Below are 13,465 nucleotides of genomic sequence, written 5' to 3'. Positions count from 1 at the left end.
CACCATCCTGTGGACACGGGGACATTTGCAGCTGTCCCTGCTTTGCCTGGTTGGGAAAACACATTTTATGCTTCCTCCTCTGTGAGTCTCCTCTCTTCCTGCTCTGCTCAGCCAGTTCTCCTCACTCACAAAGCAAAGCCCTCCCTGCTCACCCAAAACAAACCCTTTTCTCCTTCTGGCCCTGCTTTTTCACTCAGCCTCTTCCAGAGCGTGGGAGAGTTCAGGGGATTTTTGTTTCTTCCTCGAGAGGGATTTTGCAGAGCTGTGAAAGAGGAGCTGTGGCTCCTGTTGGCTCCTCGGTGTTCCTTTTGGGAGGGCAGGGCCTCCCCTTTGTGCTGTGCTGGGAGAGCAGCCAGCAGAGGAATCCCTGCCATGTCCTTGGGGATGTCACAGGGGTGTCACAATCCCTCTGCTCCTGAAAAACAAAATCTCCTCCATGGAGCCCCTGCCTGGCTCAGGAGCTGAGTGTGGAGCTCAGATCCCTCTGTGCATCTCAGGGCAGGAGGGGATGGAATTATTCCTGAGGGAGGAGAGGATTGGGATTGTTCAGGAAAAGGGGATTTTTGGGGTGACCTCACTGAGGATTCCCTGAAGGGGCTGCGGGGAAGGTGGAGAGAGGGATGAGGGGACAGGACACAGGGAATGGGCTCCCTCTGCCAGAGGGCAGGAGGGATGGAATACTGGGGAGGAATTCCCAGAGAAGCTGTGGCATCCCTGGCAGTGCCCAAGGACAGTGGGAGGTGTCCCTGCGTGGGATTTAAGGTCCCTTCCCTCCAAACCTGGGGTTCTCTGGGGTTCCCCAGCCCTGACTCTGAATGAAAAGGGGTTTTTTTTTTTTGGGTGGAATGTGGATTTTTTGGGAGAATGGCCTTTCCTTCCAGCCAGCCCCTCTCCAGCCTCTGCCACCCAACCCCTGCACTGCTGGGTTTCCTCTCCAGCCCCTTCCCAGCTCTTCCCCACCTCACAGCGAGCCTCTGTCTGAGCACACTCCATAGATAATTCAGTTTATTTCCTGTATTTACACAAAATTACACAACCAGGACCTTCAGCTTCACACCTCCAGGGCCCCCCAGTCCAACTCCGGGGCTGGGCAGGGGGGATCAGGATGGATCTGGGGATGGATCCACGGAGGGATGGATAGAGAGAAAGGACAGAGGCATGGGTCCGTGGATGGATGCATGGATCCATGGATGAGTGGAGGGATGGATCCATGGATGGATGGAGCCCCTCACAGCCCGCCCCCATCCCGGGCTCCGGAGGGCTCCGTGCTCTCCTCCTCCCACGGACACACCTCCGAGCTTTTCCTCGTGCCCAAGCTGGGCTCGGCAGGTGCTGCCGGAGCCTCCCCAGCCTCCCAAGGACGAACCTCGGCCAGGCCAGCGCCGGGGCTGGAGCTGCTGCCCGCCCCCGGGCGCTGCATGCCGGGCAGGAGCCGGCGCAGGGGCTTGTGCTCGGCCTGCCCCGGGGATCTGCCCCCGGATCTCTCCAGCAGTGTTGGAGACACGGCGCCGGCTCCCGGCTGTCCCTTCCCTGCAGGGGAACCTCTCTGCGCTGCCTGGGGCTGCACACCTGGCTGGGAGATTGCCTCCTCCAACCCAAGGGGCTCTGCTGCTTCCCAGGGGCAGATCTCAGATTTCCTGCTCTCCGTGCTGTCGGATTTCTTGGATGGCTCCTTCCCCACTGCAGATTTCAGGGACAGCTCCTCTGTGTCTGGGCTCTCCCATGGACAGATGGGCTCTTGGTCTCTGCTGCTCTTCTCCACAGCTCTGGAGGCTTCTCTTGGTGGGAGCTTCTTACCTGGGCCAGTTCCTTTCTCCTGGGGCTCAGCCACCTCCCAGGGACAGATTTCAGCTTTGCTGCTGGATTCAACATCCTGAGACTCCCAGGGACAGATCTCTGCCTTCTCGGAGCTCTGGGATTTCCCTGGGGCTGCTTTGGGCAGTGCTGAGCTCCCAGTCTGGGGTTTGGCCTGGGGCTGCTCCATGTCTTGGCTTTCCCAAGGACAGATGGACTCTCGGTCTCTGCTCCCCTTCTCCACAACTTTAGATGTTTCTTTTCCTGGGAGTTTACCCTTACCTGGGGCTGTTCCCTTCTCCACCTGAGGCTCAGCCACCTCCCAGGGACAGATTTCAGCTTTGTCACTGGATTTAGAGTCCTGAGACTCCCAGGGACAGATCGATTCCCTCTCTCTGCTCCCCTTCTCCAGAACTTTGGTCTCCCCTTTTCTTGGGAGTTTCTCCTTACCTGGGACTGTTCCCTTCTCCAGCTGAGGTTCAGCCATCTCCCAGGGACAGATCTCAGCTTTGCTGCTGGATTCAACATCCTGACTCTCCCAAGGACAGATCTCTTCCTTCTCCAAGCTCTGGGATTTCCCTGAAGGGGCTTTGGGCAGTGCTGAGCTCCCAGTCTGGGGTTTGGCCAGGGGCTGCTCTGTGTCCAGGCTCTCCCAAGGACAGATTGATTCCCTCTCTCTGTTCCCTTTCTCCAGAGCTTTGCTTGTTTCTCTTCCTGGGAGTTTACCCTTACTTTGTCCTGTTCCCTTCTCCAGCTGAGGCTCAGCCACTTCCCAGGGACAGATTTCAGCTTTGCTGCTGGATTCAATGTCCTGACTCTCCCAGGGACAGATCTCTGCCTTCTCGGAGCTCTGGGATTTCCCTGGGGCTGCTTTGGGCAGTGCTGAGCTCCCAGTCTGGGGTTTGGCCTGGGGCTGCTCCATGTCTTGGCTTTCCCAAGGACAGATGGACTCTCGGTCTCTGCTCCCCTTCTCCAGAACTTTAGAGGCTTCTTTTCCTGGGAGTTTCTCCTTTCCTGGGGCTGTTCCCTTCTCCACCTGAGGCTCAGCCACCTCCCAGGGACAGATTTCAGCTTTGTCACTGGATTTAGAGTCCTGAGACTCCCAGGGACAGATCTCAGCTTTGCTGCTGGATTCAGTCTCCCAAGGACAGATCTCTGCCTTCTCCAAGCTCTGGGATTTCCCTGGGGCTGCTTTGGGCAGTGCTGAGCTCTGGGGTTTCACCAGAGGCTGTCCTGTGTCTGGGCTGTCCCACGGACAGATGGACGCTCTGTCCCTGCTGTCCAGGGATCTCTCGGGGCTGGCCAGCGCTGCCTGGCGCGTGATGCGCTTGTCCCCCTTGGGGCCCACGGCAGGGCCCTGCTTTGCATTTGGCTGCTGGGAGGGAGGTTCAGCTGCTTCCCAGGGACAGATCTCGGCTTTGCTGCTGGATTCAATGTCCTGAGACTCCCAGGGACAGATCTCTGCCTTGTCTGAGCTCTGGGATTTCCCTGAAGGTGCTTTGGGCAGTGCTGAGCTCCCAGTTTGGGGTTTGACCAGAGGCTGCTCTGTGTCCGGACTCTCCCAAGGACAGATGGACTCTCTGTCTCTGCCTCCTTTCTCCAGAGCTTTGGTCTCCTCTTTTCTTGGGAGTCTCTCCTTACTTGAGACTATTCCTTTCTCCAGCTGAGGCTCAGCCACCTCCCAGGGACAGATCTCAGCTTTGTCACTGGATTTGAGGTCCTGACTCTCCCAGGGACAGATCTCCGAGCTCTGGGATTTCCCTGAAGGTGCTTTGGGCAGTGCTGAGCTCCCAGTCTGGGGTTTGGCCGGGGGCTGCTCCGTGTCTGGGCTCTCCCATGGACAGATGGACTCTCGGTCCTTCTTTCCAGAAGTGAAGGAAGCTCCCACTTCCTTCAGGAGTCCTTGACTTGTGGAAGGGCTTCTGCTCACCCTGGATGGATCCTCTTTGTCCTGTCTGGGCTTCTCTTTACCCGAGGGTTGATCAGCCACCTCCCAGGGACAGATCTCAGCTTTGCTGCTGGATTCAACATCCTGACTCTCCCAAGGACAGATCTCTGCCTTCTCTGAGCTCTGGGATTTCCCTGAAGGGGCTTTGGGCAGTGCTGAGCTCCCAGTCTGGGGTTTGCCCGGGGGCTGCTCCGTGTCCAGGCTCTCCCAAGGACAGATGGACTCTCTGTCTTGGCTCCCCTTCTCCACAGCTTTGGAGGCTTCTCTTGATGGGAGTTTCTCCTTACTTGGGGCTGTTCCTTTCTCCAGCTGAGGCTCAGCCACCTCCCAGGGACAGATTTCAGCTTTGTCACTGGATTTAGAGCCCTGAGTCTCCCAAGGACAGATCTCTGCCTTCTCCGTGCTCTGGGGTCTCCCTGAAGGAGATTTGGGCAGGGCTTTGGCGGGGGGATGCTTTCCCTTTTCTGGTGCTCTGGATCCCACTTTTTCTTCCCTTTTGGGAGTGCCACGCGTGTCCTGCCCCAATCTCTCCTTCCCCGACGGAGCTGCAGCCTCTTTCCAGGGGCAGATCTCTGGTTTTGGGCGCGGCTCATCCTCCACCTCCCCGGGACAGATGTTTGCCTTTTTGCTCTCCGTGGTTCCAGCCCGCTGGGGTGAGGGTTTGGGCAGAGCAGGGGGTTTCTCTGTGAGCTCCGTGCCAGGCTGCTCCACACCTTCTCCAGATCTGGGGGATCCCTGATCCGGCGGAGCCCCCTCTGTGTCCCAGGGGCAGATTTCTGCTCGGACACTCCTTCCCTGTTCCCGGCTCTCCCACGGGCACACCTCAGCCCTCCTGCCCTCCGCTTGCTTCAGGGCCTCTTTGGGCAGCCCTGGCGGTATCTCCGTGCCCGCAGAGCGCTGAGAATCCCCCTCACTGCGGCCCTTCCCAGGGCCGGCTCCTGCTTTGGGGCTGGCATCTCCCCGCGTTCCCCCAGCACCGAGCTCTCCCTGCGCGCTCCCGGCGCCGCTCCAGCTCCTTCCAGGGCCCCGCTCGGGCTCGGGCCGGCTGCTCCGCTCTTCCAGCTTCTCCGGGCTCTCTGGGCTCCCTCCATCCTCCCGGGGAGCGATGGCGGCCTGGCGCAGCAAGGCTCCCCTTCCTGCCGGCGTTCCGAGCCCTCCGGGCGGCCTCGCCCCCCGCACGCTGCTCGGGGTGGGCTTCGCGGGCGGCTGCTCCTCCTCCGGGTGGTCCCTGGGCTGGAAGGACCTGCTGGTCCCCTCGGGCTCCTCCAGTGTCCCTTCCTCCGCTGTGACCGCAGGAACGTCCTCCCCCAGATCCACGGCCGGAGCCTGCTCCCCTTCCCGGGGCTGTACCCGTGCCACCTCCGGGGCACGTTCAGCTCCTTGGTGGCCCGCGCTGGGCGGCTCCAGAGCGGTGCCCGCGTCCTCCCGGGCAGCGCTGGGCTCCTCTGCCGCTCTGTCCCCACGGCCTGTCCCCGCGGCCAGCCTGTCCCGTTCTCCTGTTCCGCTGTCCCCCCAGCCCGCGGCCTCCCCGGGGGTGGCGGCGTTGTTGTTGTGCTGCAGCGCGGGGACCTCGAGGCTCTGCCCGCTCCCCTCGGGGCTGGCCCCGCCGAGGGACGCGGCCGAGGCCTCTGCCGGGCCGGACCTCTCCCTCCGGCTGCTCCCCCTCTTCCTGAGGCTGCCCTCGCTCTTCCCTTTCAGGATGCTCTTCCCCCTGGAGCGGTTGAGGGCTTTGATGGCGAGCCCCAGACTCCGGAAACTCTTCGTGGGGGCCGGCTTGGGCCCGGGGGTGGCGGCCGCTGTGTCCCCGGGGCTCCCCGGCTCCGCTGCCTCTGCCGCCCTGTGTTTCCTGCCCAGGATCTCGTCCTGCACCAGCTCCCAGGGACAGACGTGCGCCGAGCTGGCGCTCGGGGCCGGCGGCCTGCCCTTCCCGTTCGGGGGGGCCGCGCGCTCCGGGCCGTGCCCTGCTGTCCCCTGCGCCTCTCCCGCCTGCCCCGGGGGCACCGGGGGTGGCTCCGCGCCGTCCCCGAGCGTCCCCGAGCGCTGCAGGCTCTGGTAGCGCACGGGGGGCGCGGGGGGCGTTTTCCTCACGGTCACCCGCACCTTCCTGCCGGGGTGGGCGCTGTCCACGCTGACGCTCTTGATGGGCGCGTAGGTGACATGCTTGTGTCCCTTGGCGTCGCCGTCGTGCGGGCCCCTCTCGGCGGGGCTCGGGGGCGTCGCGGTGCCGCTGGCGACCCCCGGGGCGGGCGCGGACAGGTGGCGGGCGCCGTGCCACTGCTCGCGGGTGGCCCTGCGGGCGGCCAGCAGCGCCGCGTCCCGCGCCCCGGTGACAGCGCTGTGCGACTTCTGCAGCGGCGGGGCGCGGCCCGGGGGGCGCTGCCAGGGCCCCGCCAGGTTCTGGGCGCTGGCCGATTTGCACAGGAGCGGGGCGGCGTCCAGCGAGTCGCTGTCCGATTGCTCCAGGTCGGTCACGGCCGCCGGCGGAGGCTCCTGGGGCGGGCTGGGGGTGCGCGACCCTCGGCGGGGCTCCCGCGGGGGCCCCTCGGAGCTGCGGGACTTGCGCAGGGCTGAGGAGCGGCGCCGGGAGCTCTCGTCCCGCATCCTCAGGCCGGGCCCGGCGGCATCCACGAGCCGCTTGGCCGAGGAGCCGCGGCGGGACGGGGTCCCCGGCCGCTCCCCGGCGCTGCTGCGGCGGGACGCGCTCTCGGCCAGCTCGGCGCCGCTGCGGCGCAGGATGGAGCGGGCGAGGCTGCGGCGGGAGCTGCGCTTCTTGGCCAGGTGCGGGTTGTTGCTCGCCATCCGCCACGTCTTGTGCACCTCTAGCTGTCGGTAAAGCTTCTTCAGCTCCTCCTGCGCCGCGGGCGGGGGGACGCGGCAGAGAAAAGGGAGAGAGGAGAGCGCCTACAGCGGGGGCTGCGGACGGGAGCGCTCCGCCGAGCCCCGGGTCATCCCCGTGTCCCCGGAGCCCCCCGCGCTGCCCAGAGAACGCAGCGGGTTCGCCCACCCGGGTGGGGTCACCCCGCACCCCCTCGTCCCCTCCCTCTGCTTTGCATCAGGAAAAGATTGCGAAAGGCACCTCTTACTCTGCACAGCTAGCGTCAAAAGAAGGTCCTGAGTGTGCCACCCACCCGAATGTCATCGGGGTCGAGACTGTGCTCGCTCCAGGCGGACGCGATGCTGCTGTTCATGCAGGAGCCCGAGCGCCGCATGTCCAGCTCGTCCTCGTACACCTCGGCCGTGATCTCCTCCCGCAGCGGCGAGCCCGTGTGCAGGAACTGCCGGGGAACACGGGGGAGTCACTCGGGGGGTCCTGTCCCCGCTCCCTGAGCCCCTGGGATGAGTGTTAGCGATGGAATTGTGGGGCTGGAAATGCTCTCTGAGGTCAGCAGGTCCAGCTGTTCCCCCAGCGCCGACAGAGCCGCCGCTTGCCCAGGTCCCCAGTGCCACATCCACACCTTCTGGAGCACTTCCAGGGGTGGGGACTCCACTTGTTCCAATGCTGATCACCCTCTCCATGAGAAATTTCCCCGATATCCAACCCAAACCTCCCCTGGCCCCATTCCCTGGGAGCAGAGCCCGACCCTCCCCAGGTCCTGTCAGGGCCTTGTGGAGAGCCAGAAGGTCCCTCTGGGCTTCCTGTTCTCCCAGCTGAGCCCCCCCAGCTCCCTGAGCCTCTCGTGGTGCTCCAGCCCCTTCCCAGCTCCGTTCCTTCCCTGGGATACCTTGGGGATGAAGAGCAGGGCCAGGGTCATGGTGATGGTGCCGTGGGTGTGAGCGAAGAAGAGCAGCAGAGTCCAGTCCGGGTGCAGCGAGGGGACAATCAGGAACCTGGAGGGACCAGGAGGGCAGTGCCAGCTGCCACCACAGCCCCTCCCCACCTCCAGAGCCACAACCCCCCTGCCTGGCCACCCAAACCTCAAACCCTTCCCACTATGGGATTCCCGAGCTCCCAAACCCCCTTTCCTCTGCAGATCCAGAGCACCCAACCCCTCCCCACCTTGGCACGGCTCCTGAGCATCCCCAGGGGTGGGAACCTCGGTCCCTGGCCCTACCTGACCACGTGGAAGGTGGCAGAGACCATGAGCTCGTTGTGCAGGGCGATGCCCATGTAGCGGGGCTCGTGGAAGGCCGAGGGCACGGCGCGCGTGGCATAGCACAGGAAGCTGCCCCACAGCAGGAACAGCATCTCGGCTGTGGGGCAGAGCAGGACACGCCCTGAGCGGCCACAGCCAGCCCCGGCAGCTTTTGGGGTGCTCAGCTGCTGCCCACCACCCTCACCCCGGAATGTGCAGGGTTGCAGCCGGGTCTGGAGCGTCCCCCAGCACGGCCTTCCCAAAGTTTGGGACTCAACCCCAGGGGATGCTCAGGGGGAGGATGGGGGACCCCAACCCTCCTTGAAACCTCCAGGACAATTAAAGGGACAAGGGAATGAAAGCCCCAAATTATGGGATGGGGTCCCAGGGCTGTGGGAACCTTGCACCTTCCTAGAAGGATTAAACAGGCAAAGGAATGAAAGCCCCACAGTTACGGGATGGGACCAATGGGGACCCCAGATCCTTGCAGCTTTCAGGAAGTTTAAATGAGTAAGAGAATGAAAGCCCCAAATTATGGGATGGGGTTGTGGGTCTGTGGGGATCCCAGATCCTTGCAGCTTTCAGGAAGATTCAATGGATAAGAGAATGAAAGCCCCACGTGCCCGGGGTGGGATCTGGGGGCCGTGGGGACCCCAGCCCTGCCGGGGGCCGGTCTCACCAATGACCATCATGTAGTCCCAGCAGTCGTGGCCGCAGATGGAGAAGTGCAGGCCGCGGCTGGTCTGGGTGCGGATGACCAGCGGGATGTTCTTGCGGGCGTTCTCCAGCATGCCGATGGTCCAGGCCGCCAGGAACCACAGCACCAGCAGCAGGATGGGCGCCAGCATGCGCAGCACCCGCCCGCTCGACACGTAGGGAGCGCGCTGGGCCGAGCGCGACAGGAACACCTTCAGCACCCTGCCGGGGGCAGCGGGGTGAGACCCCCAACCGTCCCAGTGAGACCCCTGACTGTCCTACTGAGAGCCCTGCCCATCCCACTGAGACCCCTCACTGTGCCAGTGAGAACCCCAACCATCCCAGTGAGACCCCTGACTGTCCCAGCGTGACAGGAACACCTTCAGCACCCTGCCAGGGGCAGCGGGGTGAGAGCCCTGCCCATCCCAGTGAGACCCCTCACTGTGCCAGTGAGACCCCCAACCATCCCAGTGAGACTCCTCACTGTGCCAGTGAGACCCCCAACCATCCCAGTGAGACTCCTCACTGTGCCAGTGAGACCCCCAACCATCCCAGTGAGACTCCTGACTGTCCCAGCGCGACAGGAACACCTTCAGCACCCTGCCGGGGGCAGCAAGGTGAGAGCCTGGCTGTCCCACTGAGACCCCTGCCTGTCCCACTGAGACCCCTGACTGTCCCAGTGAGACCCCAATCCATCCCACTGGGACCCCAACCCATCCTATTTTGGGGATCCCAAGCCCTCCCCACTCCGTGGGCCCTGAGCCTCCAGTCTTCCCCATTGTGGGCGTCCCAAGCCCCTCAGCCTCCCTGAGCCCTCCCTACCATGGGTGTCCTTAGCACCCAACCCCTTTCCACTGTGGGGGTCCTGAGACCCAAACCCTTCCTGCTGTGGGGGTCCCAAGCCCCCAGCCCCCTGTCCGAGCTACCTGTAGAGCTTGAGGGTGATGGTGCCGTAGACGATGGCGAAGCCGAGCATCCGCACCCAGCGCAGGATGATGCAGCGGAAGATGCTCGGCTTGAAGTACAGGATGAACACCTGGAGCACAGGAGAGAGGGATCCGGGCTGGATCCCACCTGCCCCAGCCTCGGGAGCCCCCTGCTTTCCAGGCCAGCCCTGTGCCACCCTCCCCCGTGACCCTGCAGCACCCGCTGCACTCGTGCGGGAGGGAGAGGGGATTTGGGCAGGGATTAATTCCCGCAGGCAGCGGGAGAAAAGGGATTTGGTTTTCTGAGAAGGTTTATACGGCAGCCCCCAGGGACTGTGCCAGCAAAATTAACAATTAGATGGAGCCGTGCCCTGCGTGGGGCAGCTCCATCCTGGAAACCCCATCCTGGAGCTTTCCAGCACTGGGGACTCACAGGGAAGTAGAGGAGGAGGGAGCCGAAGAGGATGGTCTCCAGCAGGATGATTCCCGATGTGCGGATTCTCTGCAGGGATACCAGCGTGAGGGTGCAGCCTCGGAGGGGCCAGGGCCAGGGCAGGGGGATCCCCGACCCTGCAGGGTTTGGGGTGGCAGCGGAGCAGGGGGACACGGGGACGGCTTGCCTTGCTCCGTCGGAAGTGGTAGGACACGAGCATGCTGAGGAAGATGGCCAGCATGCAGCAGGCCTGGCACGACAGCACCGCTGCCCGCAGCACCTGGTCCTCCTGGGTCAGGCAGGGCGTGTCGTCCTCGCAGGTGGCACAGCCCGGGCGGCACGGCCGGCACCCCAGCCGGGACCCCCCGTCTGTCCCTGCCACGCCTGGGGACAGAGCGACGGCCAGGTGGGATCGTGGCATTGGGGTGGGATCAGCACATCCAGGGTGGCATCAGCACATCCCAGGGCCTGGTGGCACCCCCTACACCAGGGCACGTGCTCTGTGTCCCCAGAGCCCCCCAGCCCTGGTCCCCGCTGCTGTATCCGTGTGCCACTGGGGACAGCAGGGACAACCCACCTGCCCAGGCACCGCTGGCCACTCCATCAGTCCCATAGAAACCCGGCTTGCACCTGCACAGGTACCTCCCGAGAACGAAGCCGCGGCTCTCCTGGGGGACACACTGAAGGAGACAGCCTGAGACACGTCCCCCACCCCCTGCATCCCCTCTGTCCCCAAATCCCCCTGCCCCAGGGGCTCCAGCAGCCCCCAGCTCACGGCTACCTGACCCCACGCCATCCTCCCCCAGAGCCGCGAGGAATCAGTGGTTAAACATTTCAGAATTAAAACCCAAAGCTTGGCCCCAAATCCCTCCCTAAAACCTAAATGGACACCTAATGCAGCGAGCGCCCTAATCCTGCCCAGCCGTGACGGCAGCCTGGGCCCGGGCCCCGCTCCCTAATCCCCCCCGGCCGCCTCCTGCCCCGGCGGCCGCGCTGGCGGCTCCCTGGGCATTGTTGTTTTCTGGAGGGATGCCCGGGCCCGGGCCCGGCCCTCTGGAAGGCATCGCTGGTAGGAAACAGGAGCTGGCGACGCCTTTCCCGCCTGGGGACAGCTCTGGATGGACCCCAAGGCTGGGCGGCTGCAGGTTCGCCCTGCCCGGTTGTGCCCAGCCCCGAAACGCAAGGGCACCGCTCGGGCTCTGCTGCAGGCACCGCGGTGCTGCTGCCAGGCCCCGTGCCCACCGTCCCCGCGGTGCCCGGGCACGGAGCAGCCGGGTCACACGGCGCGGCTGGCGGTGGGGAGGGAAGATTTGCACAATAAACCTCTCACCGCGGTGCGAGAGCAGCTGAGCGAAGCAGATGGATCGCCAGGAGAGGATAAAGCTCAGCCCGGAGGGAGGGACAGGGGCACGGGCAGCCCGGCCGGGGCTCCGGGGGTGCTGGGATGCGGGGTACCCCGCTCCTGGCGGGGCAGGATGGGGTGCGGGGTGCCGGGGCGCGGTACCTGGGTGCTGTTGAGGTCACAGCGATGCGTGTCCGAGAACCAGCCCGGCCCGCTGGAGCACTGGTCGATGGCCACGTCCCGCAGCTCCACGTCCACCCGCACGACCCCCCTGTGGCCAGGGACGGGTGAGCCCAGGGGGGGAAATGGGGCCGTGGGCTCTGGGACTGATCCCAGCCGACCCTTCCCTCCCCACTGGCTCCCCGTGCACCGGGGTGCAGCAGGGATCCCCCAAATCCCGGGAGGGGTCCCAGCCCGGCTCACCGCCACCAGCACAGCAGTGACAGGGGGTGGCAGTGCACGGTGGGCAGCACAGGGGACACCGAGGGGGGAACAGGGAGTCACCCCCATGCCTGGGGATGTGTACAAACCCCTGCGCACCTGCAGGCACACGCAGAGGGACATGGGCGGAGCACTGGGGACACCCTGGGGTGGGTGACACATCCAGCTGCACCCCCAGCACACACACGGGGCACCCCCCCCACCCCTTCTGACACCCCCCGAACCCCTCCGGGCTCCACTTACTTGAACTCGGGGCTGAGGTCGGGCTTGAGGCCGTAGAAGGCGGAGGAGAGCGTGACGGCCCAGGCGGGCAGGAAGCGGCCCTCGCGGCACTCCAGGAACGGCGGGGACCAGCGCACGTGGCCCGCGTCCCCCACGTAGCTGTCGCCCCGCTGCCACTTGGGGGTCTCCAGGCTGCGCAGGTCATTGCTGAGCACCCGCTTGCGGAGCGCCGGCACCCGCTGCGACTTGAGCGCGTTGAACCACTCGTTGTCCCAGCTGAGGTTGCCCAGGCTGGGAGCGGCGCCGGACACGTCCTGCAGCAGGATCTGCCCGTCCCCCTTGGTGGCCTGCAGCATCAGCCGCGGCTTGGGGGCCAGCGGGTGGGCGTCCAGGGCCAGCACCGCCCTGCGCACCCACGGGTGGCCCTCGGCCAGGCTGCGCACCAGCGCCTGGTACCACTCCACGTCCTCGGCCACGCTGGCCTCGCGGATGTCGTTGGTCTGGAAGAGCATGTTGAGGAAGTTGGCGGCGTGGGCCAGCGCCTCGGGGGCGGCTCGCAGGGCTGCCCGCAGCGCCGGGGGGGGCCCGGGCCCGGCGGCCCCCGCCGCGACACCGCCGCTGCAGTTGGCCCGGGCCAGGCGCTCGGCATCGCCCGTGCGCAGGAACGCCAGCGCCGCCGCCGAGCCCTCGCCGTCCGCCGGCGCTCCCGGCTCCGCGGTGGGCGCCCACGGGGGTGAGGGGGCCGGGGACCATCCCGGGGGTCTCTGCTGCGGGCGCTGCCCCGCCGTGAGCACGGCCACCTGCACCAGCACGGCGCGCAAGCCCCAGAGCAGCGGCCAGCGGCGCGGCCCCATGGCCGGGGCTCAGCGGAGCCCCCCGGCCCCCGGCGGGCCCCCCGGCCGGCGCATGGCGGGCAGGGACCCCGAGCCGCCCGGAGCCCGCCCCGCGCTCTGCCGCCCGTTCTTCTCCCTCGGCGATGCCGGAGCAGACGTCACCGGCTCCAAACCGTGTTCAGCGGCTGGCGCTGCCCGGAGCCCCCCCGCCCGCCCCCGCGCTCCCGCTCGGGCGGCGGCGCTGCCCGGAGCCCCCCGGTCTGAGCCCCGTGGGCACCGGCACCGAGGGCACCCCGCGCCCCGGCCCCTCGGGCTGGCCGTGATGCAAGCGCATCCTGATGGGAAGCCATGGCAACCGCAGCCGGAATTTTCCTGCCCGTATCCCCCTCCCCGCGGCCCCTCGGCAGCCGGGGCGAACGGGGCGCCCTCGGGGTCCCCATACGGTGGCGGGATCCAATCCCGCAGTGCCCTGTCCCCCCTCCGGGCCATGGGGTGGGAATGGGGGGTGGCACCCACGGGGGTGTCCCTGTGGGGCTGGGGGCGGTGGGTGCGGGCAAGAGCGGGGTCTGAAGCCACCCTCAAGTGCGGGGGGATGTCCCACGCAGCAGAGCCGGGGTGCAGAGGGGAAACTGAGGCACGGAAGGGTGCTCACTTTCCTTGCTCCAGTCTCAAGCAACCATGACCTTCCCCAGCCCCAGCCCGCGGGGACGTGTGGGGAGAGCCGGTTCCCGTCCCCTCTGCTCCGGTTGGGACGCGC

The 13,465-nt window shown here is 65.8% G+C and overlaps 1 protein-coding gene across 1 annotated transcript; it reads right to left on the bottom strand.

Moving 5' to 3' along the window:
- Nucleotides 1-1,228: 1,228 nt before the first annotated feature.
- GPR179 (G protein-coupled receptor 179) lies at nt 1,229-12,729 on the bottom strand. The gene is made up of 12 exons (XM_059488999.1): nt 11,897-12,729; nt 11,375-11,483; nt 10,448-10,550; nt 10,058-10,254; nt 9,871-9,939; nt 9,438-9,547; nt 8,495-8,733; nt 7,795-7,933; nt 7,465-7,570; nt 6,871-7,017; nt 3,536-6,592; nt 1,229-3,220 (listed from the first exon to the last, which is right to left on the bottom strand). The coding sequence occupies exons 1-12, from the start codon at nt 12,727-12,729 to the stop codon at nt 1,229-1,231; spliced, it is 7,101 nt and encodes a 2,366-aa protein (XP_059344982.1).
- Nucleotides 12,730-13,465: the final 736 nt, after the last annotated feature.

Source organism: Ammospiza nelsoni, chromosome 26 (assembly GCF_027579445.1).
Source record: "Ammospiza nelsoni isolate bAmmNel1 chromosome 26, bAmmNel1.pri, whole genome shotgun sequence".
NCBI classification, from domain to species: Eukaryota; Metazoa; Chordata; class Aves; order Passeriformes; family Passerellidae; genus Ammospiza; species Ammospiza nelsoni.
This window is presented reverse-complemented; position numbering and strand designations above follow the sequence as displayed.